Here is a 26,313-nt window from a genome sequence, read left to right as displayed (position 1 = left end):
ACAACATCTGAATGTTCTCCACCTCTGGCTATCTCGTACATTACCTCTCTTAAAAACTTGCCAAACCAGCTTTGCCCAAACTGCTGTTCTCCAGATGGGATGGAGAATATCTCCACAATACCCAGCCAGTATAGTTATGTAATCCACTAGTTCCTGAGTTTATCCGCAAAATAACCAGGCATGGAAGCAGTCAGCGCTTGAAAAAGGCAGTGCCTGCAAAGCTTAATGAAAGTTCCAGCTTTTTTTCTTGAAAGGATAGAATATATATTGAACAAAACTTAGCCTTATATAAACCAGTATGCCAACTAACAAAAATTAAATCCTTTTAAATTAAGTATGAAAAAACAGGTTTCATTCAATTTATCTGACAGTAGGCTCAGATACAAAAGAAAAGCACTGAATTTGTAAATACATTAGATTTATACAAAAAGTGGTAAATACAGTACCACTTGTATTTATTAATTAAAATGTTTTGGAACATTCAGCTTTGTTGCTACCAGAATGGTATCCACAAATATGACTATGAGTTAAACTAAATATAATATACAGTAAAACAATAAATGTGCCAATTGCAGTTGATTAAATAGCTCATCCAGCACATCATTACTATATCTGTACAGGCAGTCCCAGGGCTAAGAATGTCCAACTTATGGACAACTCATACTTACAAACGGGCTGTCTATTGCTAAAAATGGCAGATGGCATTCTCCTTCCTCAAGCAGGCAAACTGCTGAACCCATGCAATGTTTTCATGAACCACTGAAGCAGCACATTTTTAACATACAGTCTGTTTTCAGCGGTTTTCAGAGGTTCATGAGAACATTGCGTGGCTTCAGCAGTACATCGGCTCGAGGAAGGAGAATGTCGTCCACCATTTTTAGCAACAGGCAGCAGCCCATTTGTAAGTACAAGTTCTGACTTACATAGAAATACGAGTTAAAGACAGACTTAGGAACAGAACTCGTTCTTAACCAAGGGACTGCCAAATGGTGACTGCTACAAACGAAGCTTATGTAATGTTATAAAATGTTAACAACCTAAAATAGCATGCACTGAATTTCCCTGTCTTTGAAAACATGAAAGTTGACTCGTGTTAATAAATCAAACCCAGCAATTCTTTACTTAGCTGATCACATGATCAATCAAATCAATTCAAACATCAACGCTAATTACCTTAATGAAATACTAATACTCTATTAATGGGATATGTGCCACTGATAAATTCGTGATATCATATCTGGGCTGCAAAGATCCATCAAATGACTAGACAACAGCAAATTTAGAGTTTTCTGTATGTCTTTGCTGCCATCGAATAAATGTCCAAATTTCTGCAGCCCAAATAAGGGATTCTATTGATGGCAGACATTTTTATTTTTTAAGTAACTTTAATGAATGAAACCAGAAGCGGCTTGAGACTGAAACAAACAAAACATTCATTACAAAGTTACTGATTCAAGTTCCATTATAATCAGTTGTGAACCCCAATTTCTAGTTCAGCATGCTATCTAAATCACCATCTAGTTCCACCATGTTCATTCATATTAACTGACCTGTAGGTCCTTTGCTATTCCTAATATGAAAGCATTGCAAAATTTTGCCAGAAAATTATTTTTGCAACTTATCTATGTATGAACTGCAAGGATATTTTGTGGAGGATAGCAGAACACAACAGGTTTGGTTACATTAGTACAGAAAGTTCAGAAAGCTGAGATTCCTGTTGGTATAGAACATATTCTGCTTCACACTAGTTCACATGCCTACTCTGTCTGGGTATGGAAATAAGCATTCCACCATCTTATCATTGTCTTATACATTTCTTTTAACTGCATTCTGTGGCTTTTGTCAGACCAAGCATATTGTATTAATCTGAAGCAGCTGCCATTTCCAGGTAGCACAAAAGCAAAACTGAAACCAAACTGGTGGTTGTAATGTCTGGTTCATGCTAAATTTACGTAGTGACTGTTCTTTACTTTTATTTATTTAATCAATTTATACAGCAAACTGCAACTCTGGGCAGCTATCATTGGATTAAAATGAATTCCAAAACAATATACTGAACAAATCCATGACACAACTGAGGCCAACCCATAATCATTCCATATTAAGGCATTTCAGACTGACTCACACCCCAGCCCAGTGCCCATGGAAAAAGCCCCTTCTTCAAAGCCAGCGGGGTCAGGGCTGTCCTAATCTCAGTGGATAAGCTTCTTCCATGAGGCAGGGGCCAGGATAGAGAAGACATGATTTCTGAGTCCCACCAAATGATATTGCCATATAGAGGGGACTCAGAGCATACCTTCCTTGTTGGGTCTCTTCTTCTTGAATGACATGCTTAGCCTTAGGAAAACCGCAAACAGTATTTAAAGTGCTGCATAGGTGGCGTAAATTAGTGACATACAGATTTACACTAAGTAAATATACTGTAGTACTCAGGGCCAACTGCACAAACAAACCACAAACAATAAAAAGAATCATGCATTTATTATACTTTTATAAGAGATCATTCGGATTTTATGCCTCAAGTGGCAGATAGGGCCATCACTGGTTCTGTTATTTCTCTAAGTAGGCTACTAAACATTATGAATTTAGTTTCTCCTGGAAACCTTCTAACACAAAATGTTCCCTTCTCCATATTTTTGTATTCTACTCAACCTATATGCCTCTATCTATCTATCTATCTATCTATCTATCTATCTATCTATCTATCTATCTATCTATCTATCTATCTATCTGTTTTAGTGTACACTTTAGACAGGCAAGTATAAAGTACACGTATCACAAATAAGTTTCCAAACACATTCATCATACCAGTATATTTATCAGCAAGCCATGATTCATTAAACTCTCTTTTGACTGAACTTTTTACTGAAGCTCATCTTTGACTGAACAGATTTGTCTCTATGTAATGTGTTAAATTGTTAAAACAGGTCTCTAGGAAACCTCATGAAACTGTCAAAGGAAAGTTCACTTACTTCATTCTTATGATTTCAGACACAAGACTAAGGACATTATGAAAGATGAAAAGAACAATAATGTGCATGGTGAAATGCTGCTATGCTCCAAAATAATAAGCACTCAAGAATGTAATAAAGATGAATTGTATGTGCTTTTTTCTACAAGTTGCCAGGAGAAAAAGGAAATGAGATGGCTGGTGGTGAATTTTTGACAGAGAATGGATCATAGCTAAGGTTATTTGATTACAATTTTTTTTTTTTAAAGTCAGCCTCAAAGCAACTTCCTGGAAATCCTGTTCCTCATATTCCAATGTACTTTGTACATTGTGCAGAATCTGGCAGCCTTTTTTTTCCTATTTCATCCTTCCTTTTTCTGAATATCTTCTATATATTTCCTCTGTTATTTCTAGTTTTCTGTGACACATTTCAAAGTATTTTTTCCTGACACTTTTTTAGTATCTCCAATTCCTGTCCTTTCCACAGCAAGCGTCAAAATGGTAACACACGGTAATGTCACAATGCAAACTTTGCCCTTACATGTTTGCATCTTGACATCTGATCAAGGAGCTACTCAGTTTGTCACAAATTCAGAATGACTGTTAAGGCTGACACAAAGGCTACCATCAAATCTCTTTTTTAAAATTTATATATACTGGTCACTTTCTTTTCCTTGAACTATCCCCTCCTCTGTCACCTCACACACCTCATTTTTCTTGCAGTTGTCTTATTCTTCCTGCTCCCCTGCTTTTAAGGGCTGGGGAAAGTTTGCACTTTACTTGCAGTCCAACAGAACGAAGGAGCAGTCCTCACAACCTGAGTCGACCTTTCCTCAGTTCCATGTGAATGGGAACTGCCTATGCCCTTTAGGGCAAAGAGCCACGTGACAGCATGAAATATAAGGAAAGAAGAATCTAGAGGAAAAGCATGGGCTTCCCCCAAGGAACAAAGCAATCCGTGTTAACAATCCCCAGATGGAATGAATGGTGACGAGTGGAAGGAGGGCCGGCGTACTCTCTTTATATAGTAACCAAAACCATATTAAAAAAAAAAAAATAATTGAATTGAGCTAAGTGAAGGTTTACACGACAGCCTTCGGGCTTCCAAGAACTCTCCTTTCCGAGGGATCCCAATCCAGAAATTTGCATACTTCTTTTCCCTCCTCCTCTTAATCAAGCCTCATGCCTTGCACCCACCTTCTCCGCGTCATCCCCCAGAGGGATGCCCAACTCTTTAAGGCCACTTTGTAGCTCAGCAATGTCCACTCGACCGTCCTCGTTGCGATCTAGTTTTTTGAAGAGGTTTTCGTATCTCGAATTACTGTCGGGCGCCTCACAGACAGCCTCCGGGAGCACAAAGCCCCTCAGGAAGCGAAACATTGCGCGGTCTAAGAAGAACTTTTAGTCTGGAGGGCAACAAAATGGGGATAAATAGCAAGAAGCGAGCCAAAACACGATGCACACAAGGGCCGATCGTAAAGGGGGAAAAAAAACCCTAAAGGCCCCACGCTACAGCGAAGTCTTTAAAAATACCGTTGGCTTTTGCAGCCTTTGGGAGGAGCCATCCAACGCTTAACAACGACGATAGGCAAGAGGCAACACCCCAGGAGGGAGCAGGAAGGGGAAGAGCTGGCTTCTCCTCACTCACGGCCTAGGAAGGGCTTGGTTCTTCTGGTCTCCACCCTACGCGCATAAAGGAGCACTGTTTGCAGGGAGACAAATTACGCAGTCCCGTATCGCTAACCTTAGCCTGGGAAGCCCATTACGGTCCTTACTATTTGAAACTGTAGAGATAAAGGGCGTGCCACTTTGTGTCTGTTTTTCCCCCCTCCCCGAACCTGTGGCGCGTCCGCGTGGAGCTAAATCCCAGGGAGCCTCCGTAAGCTTTTGCTGCCGAGGAGAGATGCCGTGAGGGTGGCATCTTAAAGGTGCTCGCCAGGGAGACGGGGGACCAATTAGAATCGCGCCGATTCACATGGAAATAATCCCTCCAAAGCGAGCGGAACTTTCGATTAAACAGAGTTTGTCTGGCCTCTGTGTTTACACCGGCGTTATCTTTTGTGACACTTGGCTTCTGCTTGCGCTGAGTTCCTTTGTTTGGAAATTGAAACATTTACTCATTTTAGTATGTTTAAGACGGCGTTGGCTAGAGCCCTGTATAATTTAGCAGGGTTTCTGAGCCTTCCTTTTTTTTATTATAATCAACTTGGTGTCCCCGTGTTTGCTGGATTACGAGCGATCATGCTTATCGGGGATAACGGAAGCTGTCCACGGTGTTCGCAGGGTATGGTCAAAAAAGTCAAGATGGTGACCGCGGCGGTGCGAACGAAGCTCCACCTGTTTTTTTACGACTCATTCCTTGCGGACACTCTTGCGTAGCCCAGTAACATCTGGAGATCCAAGATTAGGAAAGGCTGCATGGTATGCAAATATGTAACATGCCGAAACTAGCTAGTCCTGTTGAGCTTTTATTTGTTGTTAACGGCTATTTTAGCAGAAGTAGGAATAATCCTAATGGAGTCTGTAGCAGAAGGGATTAAAGAGGTTCTTTAACTGTGATGCTAAGCGATTACAAGTGGTCTAATAGTAAAGTGACCCAAGCTTACAGGGAGAGTCCAAAAATGCACATAGTTGTATCACTCTTCTTCACATGTGTATTACACACATACAAGTATCACAGCCATCTCCCTACCTACACTTAGGGGTAAAAACTGCATGAGAAAGGGACTGAGTTGTACACATGCCCGGACCTAGGGGCTCCACGAGGAGTGGATTCTTTGCAAAATGAATGGATCTGGTATACATGACAGCAGGAAAAGTTCGTGATAATGTCTACTTGCCTGGAAAATCCATTTCCTTATACCCTTGACTACTATGGAGATTGCAGCTAAATTCTGAAGGAATTCCTAGGAAAACTTGAGGGGGCAGATAGTCACAGGCTGTCTTACCACAAAATGATAAACTATGGTTAATAAGCCAATGCTAAGTGATGTAGTCAATACTAAAACAAAGTTATTAAAGGTTAAATGGCTTCCACAATTTGCCGAATCTGGCTGGCTCAGAAAAGGTTGCAGCTGGTGACTGAGTCATAACTGTGCAAAGCAATCCTTATCACAGCCACCACAGCCAATCCAGTGGCAGCTGAGGATCAAGGATCATGTGCTCTTTCAGGAGGTGTGAAACCCCCTCCAGCACAGGTTGGACTCCAGCTCCCCACTGACCAACAGCATCTCTGTTTTATATGGATTTAAGTTTAGCTTGTTTTCTTACAACAGAGCTTAAGCAATCAATAATGGGAGGATCTCTCTCTCCTACTTAACCTGGAGACAAAACTAAGATTTCTGATAGTGTTTTCTGAACTACTACTAATCTCAAAACAGGCATTGAAATTACTTAGAATAGGAGATTTAGATAATCTAACATCATACCTGAGGTCACTCTGGTTAGCTGAGGAAGAGGGACAGTTAGGTGGCAAGGTAAGACAGTACTGTATAACAATATTGTCCCTAGTTTACCTGCCTGCTTAGATATCTCCCCATTGGGCCAAATTGGAGATGCAGGACAAGTTCTGACCAAGTATCTGGACTTTGTCAGGGTAGGATGGAGAGAAACTGGCTCAGACCTAAGCCCAGCAAGAAGTGACCATTCGGGAGCTGTCCCTCCCTATGGAGAGCAGGCTTGCAATTTAGGGGCTCACCTGGACTCATGATTCCTGCTAGAAAGCGGTTGGAGACTATGGCCAAAAGGGCCTTTGCCCAATTTTAGCTGGTATATCAATTGTAACTGTACTTAAAATAGAGCGCGCTGAAGATGGTCACTCAAGCCTATGTCACCTCCCATATGGATTCCTATAATTCACTTTATATGGGACTGTTTTTGAAGACCACCTAGAAATTTAGTGGTGCAAAATTCAGTGGCCTATACCCTTATGGAACAGTCTTGTTACTATCACATAATACCTTTGCTATGGGAGCTGCATGGTCCACCAGTTTGTGTCCAAGTGCCCTTCAAGATGTTGGTTATTGCCTATAAAGCCCTGTAGAGTGCAAAGCCTGAGTACTGTATCTATGAAACCTACTATTCCAGACAGATTCTATCTACCCAGTCTGCATGAACAGAGAATACATGCTGAAAGTCCCCACTAATGTGAAATACAGCAGGATGGGACCCAAAAGCCAGCATTCTCTGTGGGAGCACCCCTCCTATAAAATAGCTTGCCCCACAAGGTGAGGGTGACCTTCCACTTTTATGCATTTCCAGAAGCTAGTGAAAAGATGGCTTTTCTGGAAAGCTGCTGGGTCCTGATTGGTGGAAATCATCAGTCCCAATGCCATTTATAGCTTCCTATACCATGGAATAGCCCACCTTTTATTCTTTCAGCCAGATCCTGATCCACAATTTCACCCAGGATTAAATCCTGGATAACAGATTTTTTTGACAACTGACCTGGCCTTGAACAACAAGGTCTTTAAGTAGGAGGGGCTACTTTCTCTGCCATCTTCACCAACCCCCCCCTTTTTTTGTTGCTGTTGCCTAGAGTTTCTCAAATGTGTAAGCTGAACTTTGCCAATCTTATAAATGCATCAGTAGACTTAAAACAGAAAGTAAAAGAAATTAAATTTCAGGACACTAATAAAGCAAATATCAAAACCATGATTAGTATCTTTATTAAAGCTGTTTTGTTTATGAAAACAAAACATGCATCTATAGGTTTGGGTAGCATATGTGAATATAAAGATTTCATTTAGAGATTTTAATCAATCTTACGTTGCATTCAATTTTATTGAGTTTCATAGATTATATTTTTGCAAGATTATTGTGAATCCATTTCAGCATAGGAAATGTTTATATGAACAGTTTATGATCTAAACAAATTAGTAATCAAACATTGTAATTAATATGCATAAAATATTCATACTATACGTGGTCATTTAATATATATAAAGCTAGAAAAGCAAGGAGACCCAGAAGTCCCACAGGAAAATTGAACATATATTAATATAAATGCCAGTTTCTTAAAGTTCATCTCTCCTTGCTGTTTTTCCTCTCTGATTCTGTTAATAACCTAGGATTTCCTTGGAGATGATGATGATGATGATTAGATTTTTACACCATTTATTTATTTATTTGTGTGTGTGTATGTGTGTGTGTGTGTAGGTCAACTCAAGGCAGGAAACATGCCTAATACTTCTGCCTCCTGTTTTCTCCACAACAACATCCCTGTGAGGTGGTTTGGGCTCAGAGAGTGACTGGCCCAAACTCACTCTTTTATTTATATCTATTTTTTATCATCTGTATCATATTTATTTATATGAACAATTTATTTTAATTTTACCATATGTATCATATTTATATTTATCATATTTATTTATATGAACAAATATATTGTTCAGTTCCTTTTCCTTTTTTCTACCTTCTGCTATTTTTTTGCCAGCATGTAATCTTTAGGTGGAAAACCTGCAGGCAGCATTTTGGAATAGAAAAACTCCATTCGAAAACTAGGAAGCCTAGAAAAAATCCTGGCTCTATCCATATAGATCTGTCCACTTTGTATCATGCCTTATCAGAGTGGCCTAAAAACTGTCAAGGGTGATCCTCAGCCACAGAAAAGTTGCCCAGCTCTGCTCTATAAGGAACCAGAGGAAACCAAAGAAGGGTGTGCTCATTTGGCACGAAATACTGACTGATAGAAGGAAGATGGAAACCAGAGGGGATGGGATGGGATGGGATGGGATGGGATGGGATGGGATGGGATGGGATGGGATGGGATGGGATGGAAGTTGTCTGGAACTCTGAAAAGCAATATCTACACTGCAATGTTTTGTTGCAAGTTCTGTCTGTTCCTACCACACTGGATTTTAGGGTTCTTAACTCTGTGTTGGACTGTGTGCCTTGGGTATTTTAAAGCATTCTGAATGGTGATATGATGAAAATGGGCAGATGTAGTATCTGTTATAATTTCATAAGTAAATGAGGAATTTGGATTCAGACTGAAGAATTTAAATTTACAATCCTCCAGATAAACAAAAAAGATCCAAAAATTTATTTGCATTATAGGTTGAAACAGAATGTGAGCTGCTGTGGGAGATTTTGCTATAAGTGCCATCTTAGTTACTATATCAACTGGAAGTACAGTTTCTAAGGCAACATCGATAGCCAAAGGACCTGCGGCCAGGGTAGATTTTTTTTCCCAAAAGACACTTTCCATTACCGACATCTATATCAGGAAATCTCTTACAAAATCTGATCAGGAACACTCTTAATTAGAGCAAACAGCATCATTACTGTTCAAATATGAAGTAGCTCACTAACGATGAGATGGGCCAAGAGATTAATTTGCTTTCTTCAAATATATTTTTTTAAAATCTGCTATGATACTACATAATTTGGCACAGGCAAATGAAAAACACAAGCAAGCTTTCCTGTTTGCCTGACAAATTCCTGCATTTCCAATGTTTTCTCCAGAGGTGACATATTCTTTTTATAAAGGGCTAAGGCATACAGTTACAAGTCTTTCCTGCACAAAACATAAAATTTCAGGCAACACAACCTTTGTAGTAGATGACAGACAATATAAACAAGTTGAGAAACATAATTACCACAATTACCAAACTGATGTTTCATTTAACTTGCCTGTTAGGTTTATGCCCTGCCTTTCCTCCAAGAGCTGAAGGGTATGTATGGAGCACTCCTTCTTCTATTTTCCCCACAACCACAATCTTGTCAGGTAAATTGGGCTAAAATATAGTGACTAAAATTACTCAGTGAGTTTCCTTAATGATAGGGCTGGCTAGAGATGTTAGGAGCTCTATTCCAATGCACTTGAAGGACAACAAATTAGGGAGGGCTAACCAAGGATATTTTAAACATACAACTGCAAAACCAAAGTACTGTCAATTGTCATATAGTTTTACAAAGTCTATTGGGACAAGACATGAAGAATTGGAAGAGATGTAGTATTGTAGTAGTGTTTGGGTTGAAGATCAGATGACTAGATCAGAAGCAAACTTTCTCATGGTAAAAGAGAATATGTTAGCAACATAAAAAACTGAAAATCCTATAGAAGAGCCTCCATTTACTACAAGTAGTGGTTGGTTCAACAATTTTACAAACCATTACTCCACAATGTGAAATTATCAAGTGAACCCGTAAGTGCAAATGCAACAGCACAGGCATTTTCCCAAGTACTATAAAAAATGAGTAAGAAGACTATACAGTAGATCAGATTTTTAATTTTAATTAAACTGGTCTTTATTGGAAAAAATTCCATCATATACCTATATCTCACTGAAGCCTGTTATTGTATATCATGCAGCCAATCCCCAAGTCTTAAAAAGGATCATAATGTCTACTCCTGATGTCTACTTCAGGCATAGCAAAAAGAAGTGGATGACATGGCAGATGTTCTACTTAATGTGTCTGAGGGTGTATTTAGAAACTACTGTAAGAGCAACATTATGGATTTTAAGGTTCTAATTGTTTTAGATAATGCATTGAGTCATCCTCCAGTCCTCTCAGCAAACACTGAAGTCATGGTGTTTTGTTTTGTTTTTTTTACCTCTAATACAATTTCTCTTATCTAGCCATTTCATCAAGGAGTTATTGCTGCCTTTAAACACTATTATACAAGGCACATATTTAAGATGTTTGCAGCTACTGAGGGCGAGAATGCATATAGTTCTTGAATTTTGGAAGCAATTCAACATACAGAATGCTACTGATATTACAGTGGAGACCTAGAATAAGATTACAAAAGACTGTGTGGTGTTTAGCAGCCCCTTCTACCTGATTTTATTCATAATTTTAAAAGTTGTAATCCTATTAAAGAGCTTCTCAAAATAAAAGCAAATTGTATTGCTCTCACAAAACAGGCTGGGTTTGATGAAGTGGAGGAAGAGGACTTAGATGTGCTGTAAAGGATCTTTCAACAGAAGTTTTGCAACAACTTTTGACTGAGAGGTAAGTGGAAGGCAGGGAAGAAGAAATCCAGCAAGCCACCATAAAACAGCTTTCCATTTCAGCATTATCTTCAGTTTTCAGTGCATTTGAGAAATACTTGCAATGGCTAGAAAATAATGATTATAATCCAGAAAGGAGCAGAATAGCAGACTATAGAATTCAATCTTATTTGGGGCCATATAAGCATTTTCTTTATGAGAAAAGGAAGATGCCAAAACAACAGATTCTAGATGTGTTTTTTAAGCAAACACCAAAGAAAGAGATAGAAGATCATCTTCTGTCATTATCCCCATAATTCTGCAGCTTGATACCCTATCAGCTATCACCACTTCTTTTCAAGGTAAGACTCTAAATCTGCATTATTAAATTATGAGTATACGGTAACATGTTTTTCAATGGTGTTAGGATCATTTATAGTGTTTGGTAAGTTTTAGTTACAAATGTGTTTTCATTTTTGAGCAGTCTATCCCTAACCATATTTTTTCCTGTGCATTGTTATTTATATTGCACAATTTTGCCTAGCACAAGAGTTTCTAGGAACACAACTATTGTGCTATATGAGAACTGACAGTATGTGAAAGTGGTAAACATATGTATGACAGAAATACACACCAAGGACACATGACACACTAAACCTGAAAAATAAATCTCAATCTTCTCTGTGTAATGTGAAATAGTCTACAGAATGTCTAGGTAGGGAAAAAAATGGAAGTGTTCCTTTATTCATGCATTAGGCCCTGGTTTCAAATACATACATATTATATATCAAAATCAAGGTAAAGAGCTGTAATCAGATTTGGAATAACAGTCAAACTCTGTCTTTCATGAGTGAAATTTTATAATATTGAGCAACAAAACCACTGGAAAAGGATAGCTTCAGGTATACATAAAGAAAAATTGATCCACTGTAGATACAGAATATTCAGAATAATAGCTACAAAAATTATAGAGCCTGATAATAGTAGCATTTCTCTATGGCATAGGGGAACAGATGATGAAATGAATTATTTGCTGATTGCTAATGAAACATGACCTTAAATTGCAGTCTATAATATAAATTAATCAGAACAACTCTCCCATTTTGTGATTTATTATAAAAAACCTGAAAATACTTCATTCTACAAATCAAATTTACCACTCTGCATGGAGTAAAGAAAATTATTAAAGCTGATGCTGAGCTTCTGTAGAGTCAGCACAGCATTGCATAAACTAGAGTTGCCAGCCAAACAGTATCGTTTGATGCCCAAATGCACAAAGAATCCATTATGTGGCTAATGCTTTAAAAGTTGAAGAATAGACAAATGCCATGGCAAAGGGTGACTTCATTTACATTTTTATTACTGGAGCAAATATTTAAAAAGGGAATGGGTCTGAAGAGGCCAATATAAAAGCTCAGTGACTGACCTGATGTGCAGCCACCACAGATGGGGAATCAATCCAGTACCACAGATCAGACTTTACCTGGAGCCCTCCAAATGCCTGTTTGTTGTTGCTATTTAGAATAATAGTTCCCATAAGTACAGCCAAATTCTTAGAATCTGGGAGCTTTAAGCTCAACATATCTGGAGAGCTCCAGGTTGAAAATCTGAAATGTATTCTTCACCATGCTACAACCATTTATAATTTTAAAAACAGTAAAAGCATAGACATTAAGTAGGACTTCAGAGAACTACAATTAAATCAGATATGAAAGTATAAATAAATAAGTAATGTGAATTCTGAGCCAGTGAGTCACTCATAATCCCCTTTCTGCCAATGAAACATTTCTGCCTGAACAGTTAACATCTATTTTTTTAGCTATATTAAAGCAAACATACCTTTTGAATCATTGTTAGGTTCTTGGTTCTGATTGCTGAGAACCAAGAACCCAACAGTTGAACCCTGAGTTACATATATCCTCTTCTACTGGATTCTGAATCATTCAAGTATCACTACTGCTACTGTTGTTATTTAAGAAAATCATATGCTTGGATTCCATGGATCCAACCATTGGCTGGGACCAAACTGCCAGAAATGTCATATTATCAGCTGTTCAACTTGACTGTAGAAGATGGATGGATGAAAGAACATTTCCCACTCCTCTGATTCAACTGCAACCCATTGTCATTACTTTTTTAAATACTGTTCAAATGGCAATGCCACTTGAACATTAAACATATATGTATCTGCTTTTCTTCTTGTACCTTGTCTATATCTCTTTTTTCTTTTTTAACAATATTTATTATATTGTAGTTTTTAATCTTTACACATTACTTAGAAAATTTCAGGCATTCTTTTATAAGTTACTGAAATACAGTATTTTTTTAATTATTGAAATACAGTTCTGGTTAGGAGTTTTCCAAATATTAAAGCTTGTCACAATGAAATAAAATCTATTCTTTTTGTTTCTGTTGAATTTAATCTGACAATCGGGACCCCTCTGACACTATCATTACCACCTTAATTTCAGATAAAAAGAAGGAAATATGATTTCCTTTGTTTCTCCTCTTGTACAAACAGTACATATATGTATATGCTTTTCTGTTCACACTGGTAGCCAATAAGTTATTTAGGATTCAGAGAGAACATGCTCAAAGCAGGGTGAAATGCCAAAAAGGGTTTTATTGAATGAATATTTAAAAAGTTATAGAGAAAAATGAAAGATATACCAAGCTACATTCCTTCAGCTTGCCAGAAAATCCAAAGAAATGGCAGCAGATGGAACCCCTGGACCCAGCAGTTGTGCATCTGGGACTTTGAGTCTACACCAAGGTTCAGACTGGGGACTTCTGCCAACTTTTCATACTTTTCTTAAGAAAGTATAAACAATAACACCTGGTGATGGCTTGGTAGCATACTTTATTAGTGATTTGGTCACAACTTCAGACAATTGATTCAATGACAAGGATATTTTTAACTATAATAGGGACAGGGTCCCTATGAAAAAATATCTGGGAATGTTTTGATGATATAACTTGTCCATAACTTGGGGATTCAGGCAGTTGATCCTTTCCTATGTATATTTTTAGGGGAAACATTTCCAGTACACTTGTTCCTTCCCATCCCCAAAGCTGGCGCTAGACTAGGTAACTCTTGTGCTGTACCCTTTATCTTAATTGTTACAAGTAGAAATACAGATAAAAGGCTCAGAGGTGACAATGGTTTACAATACAATGATGCAATCCACAAAGCTTGCTATATAACTCTTTCTAAGCATGTTGTGGAAGAATTTATAATGCAAAGCTTACACCTGTTATCTCAGCTGGTTAAGTAGTCCTTTCTATATGTGCAAAGGGGAAAAATTATGTCCTTACCAATCTTGCATAATACCACTTCCAGTTTCCAGCCTGTACCACTTTCACTGCTCCATCTGAAAACGAAAGGCAGTAAGCATTATTCTAACACACAGCCTCTGTATTCTTATTAAAACTGTTGTCTGCGTAATCCCATCTTCATTACTGCACTAATTCTGACTTCATGGATTACATGTATACTTTGATCTTCAAAAATCTATGTAAGAGGATTGCATTCCTGCCCCTTTTTAGGTTTTGTTATTGCAGCAATAGAAAAAAAAATCTGCTTCTATTGATAAACGTCCTGATCTCTGTTCCTAAATGATCTCATAAAGGAGAAATTTCTAATACAAGGCTATCAAGTCCAGCCCCATAATAATAGGAAAAACAAACTATTGTAGGAGGAGAGCCATGTTAGTCTATGGTGATAAAAAGTCAGAAGGAATCTGGAAGCATCTTTTCTAACAAATTTTATTATGAGCTGCGGCTCACTTCACCAGATGCATAAAGTGGCTAGACTGACCTAGGAGTTAAATTGGGAAGGGAGGAATGAGAAGAAAACAAGTTAGTAATGCACAGTCAGGTTACATATGAAACAGATTATTTAACAGTTACCATCTGAGATTGCCTGAAACCTTTTGAAGCCAGAAATGATCAATTCATAAGTGCATTAATAATAATTCACAATGTTTAAGAAGATGATACAGCTCTGTGTGGAATAAGAATATTCACAGTAAAAAGCACATGACAATCATGTAAGTTAACCTAACCATATAGACTAGCACAACTGTATATACATCCCTTTATTGTACCCAAAGCAAAAAAAATAGCTGCACTTTTTATATGTTCAAATGGTGTAGTTGCAGGTAGACCTCTTCTGTGTGAGGAAGGGCCCTTGTTCAGTGCAAGGCCCTACTTTGCATGGAAAACCTTTAAATATATGCACAGGTTGTGGGAAGTATTGGCTGCAGATATCAATGTAAGATGTATGGGGACATTGTATGAACCACCAGAGCACTGATTCTGGAAGAGTAAATAGAAATATACTTCATAGAAATCAGTTAATAAAAACAAACGCACTGCAGTAACCCAGAACACCCGAAAAAGGAAACAGACCGCCTTTACAATATCTTCTAACAAAATGGATACCCATGCAACTTTATCAAAAAGTGCCTGACCACTCAACCCACTACAGCACAACCAACACAAGCTATGAAAAGGATAATACTACCATACATCAAAAACATTACAACCACACAGCATTACCGTAGCACACAATCCAACTAAAGCCCTCCAGAACATCTTAAGTAAGCCAAAAGTCCAGTAGCCCAACAAGAAAAAACAGGAGTCATCTACCACATACTATAGGACAGACAGGCAGAAGACTAGCAGAGCACATCCATGAACACCAACCATCAGTCAGAAGACACAATGAAAACTCCTTAATCTCACAACACATGGACAGACTCAACCATAGTTTTAACTGGGAAACAGTGAGCGTCGTAGACCAAGCTAAATCCAAAAATGCTAGGGAATTCCTGGAAGCTTGGCATTCAGATGAATCAACCATCAACAGATACAAAGAAATAAACCATATTTACATACCATTCAAAAGAGACAATAAAAAAGCTAAGAAGGAAACAAAAAGACTAGAACACATCATCTCCAGCAGCCAACACCTAGATAAGCAGGGATTTACACCAGGCAAACAATCAAGCAGAAAACAATAAAAAATAACAAGTCAAGGAACTACCAAAGAGAAAACAACACCTCCACCAAAACTGCCAGGGCAAGCTACTGTATATAAACAGGGAGCAAACCCCACATCACTTGCACTGATGGTGTTACCTGGTTGAGTAATGAAACAACCAAGCCCCAAGAGCACCAAGGACCCCACAAATCAGATAATAATTACAAATTAAAAAATATCTGAGCCTCTGAAATTCAAAGGTTTGAGCAATTTCATGCATTTTACATTTTTAATGCTATTTTAACTTCTCAGTATTTACACTGTGAACCCAGCAGAGGGAGGTATAACATTGGGCTATTTAAAAAGTCTATACTTTTCAGTTTAAAAGAATAGGAAATGCTCTTATTTACTGCAGAATAAAATTATTCTAAATATTGAGTTGGGTTATTCAGAAATAGCTATGTTTCAAAACATGAAAGATCAGTAATCTTTCTAACTTCCAGTCATCTGATCTGCAATAGTAATAATCCATTTGGGATGAAAAGGGGGCAATATATTTATAAATAAATTTATAATTTATTTAAAAATAAATAGATAATTACCACCCCACCATTCTAAATTATATTGCTATAATTATAAAAACTTTAGATAAACTAATTTTTGTACATTATTATGAGATTCAGGTCTGCTACAGATCAAAGTTTTGAATTCAATAATTGTTGAATTCAAATCCAGTTGGTAGATCTCAGGTTCTGGTGAAAAGTGGTTAGAGCAGATCATAGGGAGCAGCCTTATTAATTTGCCTTCTGTAAATGCTGTTTTCCACAATCTCCATAGAACCTTCTTTTTTAAAATTCATATGACATGTTCTCAAAATTCCAAATGTCCCCATGGGCTGAAAAGTTTGAAGACATGTGATGCAATAATGGTGATGGTTATTAAGAAAACAAGTATCCAAGGGGGTGACCTGGTAGATAGATGAAAAATTATTAAACCAGGAACAAGCAAAGTGCAAGTTCTCTGCTTTTCACCAAAGGCTGTCTTTTGCTTTTTTCTAGAGAAGCAGGCACACTTCCAAACAAAGCACTGGACTGTAGTGGAACTAAAGATCAGACTTGAAGCTTTTGTTAAAGTAAAATAAATCCACAAAAGTAAAATCAGGTGGGGCACAGAGCTTGGAAGGTACTAAGGAAGCTGGCGGTAGGTATATACTGTAGATCCTACTGGCACTATACTGGGGACAGTTTCATGCTTTTGCTTGCTTCTGTTTCTATTTCCTCTCTCATATGCTGGAAAGGACAGACCAGGAGGTAGCAAGGAAAACTTGACCAAGGTGCTATGATTCCAAGAAGTTCAGGGAAAGAGTTATTTTTCCTTCTTTCACTCCTCCTCTCTAGGCTAAAATTAAGCCTGAGAGGAAATAATGAAGCTACCTAATGGCATATATCTGTTGTGATAAGAAACACCTGTGTGAATCAGGGAGAAAGACAGTTAAGAAACTGAAGAAAGCTCTGTATAGAAATGTATGTATAATTTGTTAAGCTAACCACAAATTATTTACTTGAAAAGCACCATAATAATAAACATGACTGTAATTTAGAAGTGTGTGTGTGTAAGGTTTATGCCCCTTTTCCCACCTTCCAACATACATATAGCCCTTTACTTTCCACAGGGCACTGAATCCTTTACAGTGCAAATTCAGCTCCCGTAGTTTGTAAACCATAGTTTAGGGCTTAGGTTGTATAACTCTACCAAGCCTACCCACTAACTCCAGCCATGAAATATCAGTCCATTAATGTCTATATAAACCTGGCTTTTGTTCAGGATCAATATTAGTCATATTATAATCTTCTTGAGATCCATTATCTAGCTGAGGGCCCACACCTATTCTGCTATAACTTCCTGAGTAAATTACTGGCAACAGGCATGAGGGAGAAGAGATATCCACTCATTGGCACACACCCCCATTGGCAAATTGTCCAGAGTCCCTGTTGCACAGCTTTAAAGTCAATATTGGTCCTATTTCTCAGCTATCTTACAATCTGTCTGACTATTGGGAACTAGCTGGAAGATAACTTATTTATGCTCTTTAACATGAAGGGTTTATAATACAGTAACCACACACTTGAAAATATACATACCAGGAATTACCTACCTTGGCATTAATGTAATAAGCATGACTATGATGTGAGAGATCTAATTTCACATTCCTTCATGTTCATGGTTTAAATTTTTGCAGTGTTCAGATCCCTTCGCTGCCAGGTGCTCTCTCCCACATAATCTATTTTGTAAGGTTAACCCAAGGATATAATGGGAGGGTGTGGGGATAAAAACATTGCCTTGAGTGTTTTGGAGAAAAAGTGAAATATTCTAATACTGTAAAAGTAATTAGTGGTCTGTTTAACTGTGTAAAACACAACATTCTTCCACTTGTCTCCTCTTAGATGATATCTTAAAGTGAATAATGATACTGATGTGTCCTAATAGTGTTACATTTTTGCTAAGTGTATTTTGCTTAAGATATTAAACATCCGGCTATTTTAAGGCATTTGTCCTTGATTGAAAGTCCTTTAATGCGTTAAGAAATCAGCACTTCTGCCAAGCGTTTAGACCAGGAAAGTCATAAGAATAGTGCAAAAAAACCTTTTCAAATTATGAATCATATAATACAAATACATCTCAGGTGCAAAGCGGATGATATATTGAGGAAACATGTGGTTTTACAGGAAGGTTAAATTTTATACTCATAATCAGGTTTGCTAAAAGGAGTATTCATTTTTAAGTGAATACTAATTCTAAATTGCAGGAGTGCCTCCGAAAATGGAACCAGGAATCGTTATTCTGGATTCAGATGGAAGAATATGAAAGGATGAAGAGCATCAATCCTAAGCATGTCTCCTTGGAAGGTGTCACTAAATTCCAAGGGATTTATATTATTCCGGGAAGAGTGAGTGCAGGATTACAGCCAAAACTCGAGGGGTTTGAGATTACTCTCTTCGCTTGAGAGATGCCTTTAGTTGAAATCCTGTTTCTCTCGTACCTCTGAATTCTGCGAGGTCGCCGTTCGGTCAGGAAATGAGTAACAAGATTGCAACACCGGCCTGTCCCCGAGAGCCTCGCCATTCCTTCATGCCTAAAACCCCGCCGCTTTACGGGGTCCTGCTCCAGCTGACAGGGCATCGCTGCGGGATGGGGCGCCGTGGGAGTCCACCCGACCGACCGACCCATCGGCCGCGCCACCTCCTCACCCCCGGGAGCCTTCGGTGCCGGCTGGAGCCGGCAGGGGCGCCCACCCCGAGAAGGGGAGAGCGCTCCCGTCACTCGGCGGGCCCCTCGTGACTCAACGGACTGACGCCGGAGGAGGGCAGGAAAGAAACCGTCTGGAGAGGCCCTCCCTCCCTCCCCTCTAGGGAGCCCGTGCGGGGAGGGGAGGCGGGCTGGTTTGAACGCGGACGGTTGTGGCCGCCGTCTCCTTCGCCCGTTGGGGCGGGCGCAGCAAGACGCATGTCGTAGCAGCGCCCGCGCCGCCTGCCTGGGGTGAAAGCAGCGCGCGGGCGGGTGTGTTTTCTTCTCTCTCTCTCTCTCTTCGCCCCCGCCGCCTCCCGCTGCTTTTCCTCCTGCTCCTCCCCCGCGTTGCCTGGTCACAAGGGCCGAAGAAGCGACAGCTGTAGTAATGGAGGAAGCGGCGGGGGGCTAGTCGGAGTCAGAGGACGCCCGGGGGGCGGGTGGTGGGGGGCTTCCCTTCGCCCTTGCGGCGGCGGCTGGCTTATTGCGCGCCTCCTTGCCCGCCCCGCCTCGCATGGCTTTCATGATGATGAAGAAAAAGAAGTTCAAATTCCGCGTGGAGCTGGAACTGGACGAGCTCTCCTCGGTGCCCTTCGTCAACGGGATCCTCTTCTGCAAGGTGCGGCTGCTGGACGGCGGGAGCTTCAGCGGAGAGTCCTCCAGGTACGAACCGCCTCCGCCCCCGCTAGCCCGGCCAGGAGGTGGCTGCCGGGGGTCTGGCGTGGCCTCAGACACCTGTTAGTCTTCAGGAGCCACAAGAAATGATCATTCGGGGTTGGCTGGGGGAGGAATAATAATATGGACGATGGCTATTGCTGCTCTTCCTCGCTCGCTGCTAGGATGCAAAATCGATCTCCACCAGACCTGGAGACCCGCGAGCGCTATCTAAGTCAAGCCCTTCAAATCCTCATTCCCCGGATCTGTTTACAGCGCCGGGGCTGAGTTCACGGGAAAGCGCCTGCGAAGCAGTGATGAAGTGAGTGGCTCTGACCCCGCGCGGAGCATCATTTTCATCCTTGGATAGTCAGATCGTCTTCTTCCAAAGGGTTGAAGTTCAGTATTGGGATTCCTAGAGGAGTGGTTCTGGTTTCTTGACAAATGAAGCTCTAGTCTTCAGTTTACAGGAGCCATGACCGCACCTTTAACAGAATTGCAAACAGTTCCATACATCCCTCCTAGAAGATGTATGCATTATTTCATTAACTCTCGGAATAGTCCTCGGGTAGATGTAAGACAGTCTTATGAAATACAGTAGAATTTCTGCTGCTGGAAAGAACCAAAAAGTAAGGTCCAACACTCAAAGCTGATATTTTTACCCACCTGTTTCTTATAAAATCAGATCAGAATAAGGGAAAAAACTGTTTATTTGTTTTGTGCCATTTGTGAACAGCAGTGTACCACACCAAGAGGTCAACAGAATAGTTATTAACCTTAGCTGACTTAAGCAACATACTATAGAACTCAGATTTTGAAAACTCCCTCTGAATTATGAATAGGTTACATGTAGGATGTACATTATTAGGTATCTAGGTGGCATGCAAGTGATACTGTGGAGATTTTGAAACTAATAATAACAGGCTTCAGATTTCTAATATTTCTAATTTCATTTCTAAGATTTCTAATATTAAGACAAATTTATATGCAAAATATGTGCCTATAGGTGGCAGTCCATGAAATCACCAGGAGTTGAGTCTGACTTGAGGACTCCTTTACTTTTAATTTGTACATAATAGTGTTAGGGAACTTATAGCAAGCTCTGTTTTGGAGCTTGACTCCTAATAACTTCAGTAACTCCTCCATCTATTTGTATTGGCAACAATACAGGAGTGGTCTGACACTGCATTTTTCCTGAATGTTTTTTCAGCTTCCCAGTCTAGCATCCTATTCAGATATTTCCTGGAATCTCCCATCCAATCCTGCTTAGTTTTTTGAGTTTGGCTAAGTGTTGCTAACTATCTGGGTACTGTGTGCCTACTGGTGTATACTTGTGAAACAGAGGGAACTTTCAGAACCAATTTGAGATATGGCTGTTGGATTTGCTATTTCAAAATGAAAAGGCAAAAAACTCATTGAGGTTCTTCAGTTCTTTAAGTAACCTAGAATAAATGCAGTTGTGTAAAACATTGAAAATTCATGAAATCGGGTCTCATTTCCTTAGTATGTGTATAATTTTGGTATCAGTTTTAATAACATGTAACTATTTGATCCTTATCTATTATTATTTGACGGGTGCTGTTCGTCTTTCAACATAATGTATGCTTGATTGTTGCTGTTTTACTAACTTGTGGAAATAATGAATACAAAGCTATAGGCAGCACTTGTCTTTGAAGTGCGTTAAACATGAAGATTTTTTCCAATATATTTTTAATATTCATTTGACAAAATCTGCTTTGCCTCATTACCAGTGGATTTGATCCACTGTTATGTTCAGATGATGAGAGCGAGAGAGAAAGAGATCTAAAATCTGTGATAAATGTTAGTCTTTCATTAAACATGAAAGATCTTTATATTTTGCCCCTTTGGATTATATTATTTACCTGAAAGACTAAAAAGGTTAAACTTCAGATAAGAAAAAGTGCATGTACTACTTAGAACCAGCAGGTTCACAATGTTAAGTTGGTGACTCTAGCCTAGCAGTTGGTACTGATTTCCTTAAAATTTACAGTGCCAATAATCATGGTGCTAAATTGTAGGGGAATTATTTAGGAAAGTATGGATCATGAATCAGCTTCAGACTTTCCCTCTCACAAGTGATACACAGCTATAAATTGAACTATACATCTTTAAAATGGGGAAAATGTTATCTTTGTACCCTTATACAGTGATATCAGTAGGAAATCCAGTTTTCAATGAATATGGTGTATTGTAGCTCTGATTATTTTAATTGTGATGGTTGTGATGAAATATTAAAGTTGAATGATGATGAAAGTTTAAGGCGTTGCCTGCAGTGTTCTTAAGAACGTTCTTATGACAAGCTGAACATTAAAACATCCCATTTTTAGGTGCGGAATTTTGACCAGATAATTTATTCAGCATATGCAGTTCCTTCTTGTATTTGAAATGATATCAAAGTTAATAGCTCCTGCCTACCATATATTTTATATGCAGAAATACTTTCTATTTCAATAGTATGTGTGTGTCAATTACAATGCATTTTCTTGTTGTAGTAAATGAAAATGCACACTATTTCCTGAGCCAGAGGTACATTTTATTGACCAGTAGCTTTGATATATGTAATGCAGCACAGTAAATCCAAACCGAAAGTTCTGAATTATATATATATAATTCATATATATATATATATATATATATATATATATAATTCATATATATATAAATGTATCAGAAATGTCATTTCTTTGCATACATAAAGCAGGATGAAAAGTGGAATGCCACTATATATAACCACTCCCTTCCCCCTTGAAGAAAAATAAGAAAGAACAAATCGCTAATGTTTCTGTAGCCTTACCTTCTTTGCCTTTTAAGTCCCTTAAACTGACATGACAGCTATATTTTATTTGGGCTCCATACAATTACATCCCTGCAGTGAGATCACAGGAACTGAGAAGTGGGGCAAACCAAGCACGCGCTCCAACAATAGCACACACTGCTCGATATTCTGTTGTTTAAAAATGCAGTTTCCCTGTTGGTGGATAGAATGCCACCGAATTTGACATTTATTGCAATGCCGTGAACACTGTCCTGTGATCACGAAGGAGATCATCTTGCCCTGCCATCAGGACTATATTTCTGTTAGGAAGAGTCCCACAGAAATAGTTGAAAAGGGGAACATATGTCTGTAAAATATAGCACACGTCACATAACCGAATTTTCAGTCACTGTGTTGTCTTTTAGTTTTATTGCTGGGTAGAAATAAATAACCTGAATTCAACCCCTTACTTGCTTCAGCACCTGAGGAAAAACAAAGCTAAAGATTTATGTAGCATTTTGAACACAAAACTAGTTTTCTTATATTGTAATTATTAAAAAAAGAAAAGAAAAATACTGTGAGGTCTGAGAGTATAGTGCAACTTTGCCAGAGTGAACTCATACATGAGGCAAAATTAATTTTCTTTTAGAAAATGTTATTAAATATGTTCTTGGACTGCTTATTTATTACTTCCAGGTGTGAATTAATAAGTGCATATAGTAAAATTCATGGAAGAACAGCACTGGCTGTTAGTTTTGATGATATTTATTGCCTCTGGCCTGAAGGCAATATACCTTACCAGCTGCTAGAGAGCAACAGTTGTCAGCCCTTCAAGCTAGACCAGACTATAAAACCAATGTCATGTAGGTCAGTACTATTATTGTAAAGCGTTAGTAACAGAATCTTGCAAGTCTGAATGCGCTTTCCCCTTCCCTCCCTTTATCTTCATGTGAACTAAGGAGGGTCTTGTCTGAAACATTTACTCACGTTACATTCTTGGCCCGGGCTCAGGCCCCTTTTATCTGACTGTGGCTTGGTAGTGGCTCTTCCTTCTGTTCCTCAAGGCCATTCCCTCTTCCCTCTACAATAGTAGAAGAGGAGTGTCACCCACATATCCATGCTTGTAACCTTCCTGAATGCATTTGGTTGGCTACTAGTTGACATAGCATGATGGATTCTATGGGCTGTTGGCCTGATCCAGTAAGGCTTTTGCACATTCATATACAGTATAATGCATTCTAGTACATAGAAAGGCTTATGGTAAAGATTTTTAAAACATGGGGAGAAGATACTTCAGCTTTACAGTGGGGCAAAAAAGTATTTAGTCAGCCACCAGTTATGCAAGTTCTCCCACTTAAAAAGATGAGAGAGGCCTGTAATTTTCATCATAGGTATACCTCAACTATGAGAGACAAAATGGGGGGGGGGGAAATCCAGAAAATCACATTGTCTGATTTTTAAAGAATTTATCTGCAAATCATGGTGGAAAATAAGTATTTGGTCACCTACAAACAAGCAAGATGTCTGGCTCTCACAGACCTGTAACTACTTCTTTAAGAGGCTCCTCTGTCCTCCACTCGTTACCTGTAATAATGGCACCTGTTTGACCTTGTTATCAGTATAAAAGACACCTGTCCACAACCTCAAACAGTCACACTCCAAACTCCACTATGGCCAAGACCAAAGAGCTGTTGAAGGACACCAGAAACAAAATTGTAGACCTGCACCAGGCTGGGAAGACTGAATCTGCAATAGACAAGCAGCTTGGTGTGAAGAAATCAACTGTGGGAGCAATAATTAGAAAATGGAAGACATACAAGACCACTGATAATCTCCCTCGATCTGGGGCTCCATGCAAGATCTCACCCTGTGGGGTCAAAATGATCACAAGAACGGTGAGCAAAAATTCCAGAACCACATGGGGGGGAACTAGTGAATGACCTGCAGAGAGCTGGGACCAAAGTAACAAAGGCTACCATCAGTAACACACTACGCTGCCAGGGACTCAAATCCTGCAGTGCCAGACATGTCCCCCTGCTTTAGCCAGTACATGTCTGGGCCCGTCTGAAGTTTGCTAGAGAGCATTTGGATGATCCAGAAGAGGATTGGGAGAATGTCATATGGTCAGATGAAACCAAAGTAGAACGTTTTGGTCTAAATTCAACTCGTCGTGTTTGGAGGAGAGAGAATGCTGAGTTGCATCCAAAGAACACCATACCTACTGTGAAGCATGGGGGTGGAAACATCATGCTTTGGGGCTGTTTTTCTGCAAAGGGACCAGGACGACTGATCTGTGTAAAGGAAAGAATGAATGGGGCCATGTATCGTGAGATTTTGAGTGAACACCTCCTTCCATCAGCAAGGGCACTGAAGATGAAACGTGGCTGGGTCTTTCAGCATGACAATGATCCCAAACACACCGCCCGGGCAACAAAGGAGTGGCTTCGTAAGAAGCATTTCAAGGTCCTGGAGTGGCCTAGCCAGTCTCCAGATCTCAACCCCATGGAAAACCTTTGGAGGGAGTTGAAAGTCCGTGTTGCCCAGCGACAGCCCCAAAACATCACTGCTCTAGAGGAGATCTGCATGGAGGAATGGGCCAAAATACCAGCAACAGTGTGTGAAAACCTTGTGAAGACTTACAGAAAACGTTTGACCTCTGTCATTGCCAACAAAGGATATATAACAAAGTATTGAGATGAACTTTTGATATTGACCAAATACTTATTTTCCACCATGATTTGCAAATAAATTCTTTAAAAATCAGACAATGTGACTTTCTGGATTTTTTCCCCCATTTTGTCTCTCATAGTTGAGGTATACTTATGATGAAAATTACAGGCCTCTCTCATCTTTTTAAGTGGGAGAACTTGCACAATTGGTGGCTGACTAAATACTTTTTTGCCCCACTGTAAATTATAGTTATGACTTAATAGTTGGTAATCTGAATGTTGGTTTATTAACCAACTAATTAAACCAATTAATATTAGCATATTAATAGTTTAGATCATGACTCTAGCATGAACCATTCAGTTTATTAGTACATCTATTTCTATAAAATCTGACTCAGTGGAAATTGGACCTATGTTTCCAACTCTAGAAAGCTACTCTCCAGGCTATTAGGTATTAGATTGATATATTTAACAAGTATATCCCAGTTCTTAGAGTTTATGAGTTATCTTATGTTAACATATCTTTTCTTTAGCTTAGGTGACAACATTGGTACTATGCCTTACGTATATTTGTCCCAACATTTATAATTATTTTGTTTTACATTACATATGTCAGTGTCAATGTTAGTTTTTAATTTTGGATATATTTGACTAAGCTGCTCTAGTGGGCCCTTTTCTCTGAATAGTTCTAATTTCATTTGTCACTGTTCTTGCTGACTGTCTATTTTAATTTTTTTGCTGGTTTCAGCCAAATCTGCTTCCAGAAAGACAAGCAAGGATGCGGTTCACTGTTCCTTTTTCTTTCCCCTTTTCACTCTTACTCATTTAGAGAACTAAGAGAAAAAAGTAGTAGGTCCAGAAGGCTTTCATATTTAATAGTAGGCCCCCAATTGGCTGTAGGCTTGGATTCAAATCTTGATCCTAACTCTGGTGTTTTAATATTTACTGTACACTTACATCTGTTAATTAGGATAGCCATTTTAAATATCTCATGGCATTAGTTCTAGTCCGCACAATGTCACAAATGTATTGCAAGTCTCTTAAAATGTCATGAAATG

The 26,313-nt window shown here is 39.0% G+C and overlaps 2 protein-coding genes across 3 annotated transcripts in view; one reads left to right on the top strand and one right to left on the bottom strand.

The window, feature by feature from the left end:
- The window catches only part of SLC25A24 (solute carrier family 25 member 24), a 40,787-nt gene extending 21,752 nt beyond the window's left edge, over positions 1 to 19,035 (bottom strand). Inside the window, exons 1-2 of one of the 2 annotated variants that reach the window (XM_088154589.1) lie at positions 18,912 to 19,035; positions 14,203 to 14,258 (exon numbers count right to left, since the gene is read on the bottom strand). Coding sequence is in view for 1 of the 2 variants with exons in the window: in XM_007431542.4 (XP_007431604.1) it covers positions 4,148 to 4,330 (183 nt within the window). In the remaining variant the exon portion in view is untranslated. Of the gene's footprint in view, positions 1 to 4,147; positions 4,753 to 14,202; positions 14,259 to 18,911 lie in introns of those variants that run through there. The other variant, XM_007431542.4, reaches the window with a different exon arrangement.
- A 233-nt stretch (positions 19,036 to 19,268) lies between these two features.
- Positions 19,269 to 26,313, top strand: part of EEIG2 (EEIG family member 2) — a 37,382-nt gene continuing 30,337 nt past the window's right edge. Inside the window, exon 1 of the mRNA XM_007431545.3 lies at positions 19,269 to 19,819. Within this exon, the coding sequence (XP_007431607.3) occupies positions 19,671 to 19,819 (149 nt within the window). The 5' untranslated portion in view covers positions 19,269 to 19,670. The remainder of the gene's footprint in view (positions 19,820 to 26,313) is intronic.

The sequence above is a fragment of the Python bivittatus genome, unplaced genomic scaffold (genome assembly GCF_059951505.1).
Source record: "Python bivittatus isolate LINGU-HERP-01145 unplaced genomic scaffold, Pbiv_v1 ctg000700_np1212, whole genome shotgun sequence".
Classification (NCBI taxonomy): Eukaryota; Metazoa; Chordata; class Lepidosauria; order Squamata; family Pythonidae; genus Python; species Python bivittatus.
Note: the sequence above shows the minus strand (reverse complement) of the source record. Positions and strands in the feature narration are given on the sequence as shown.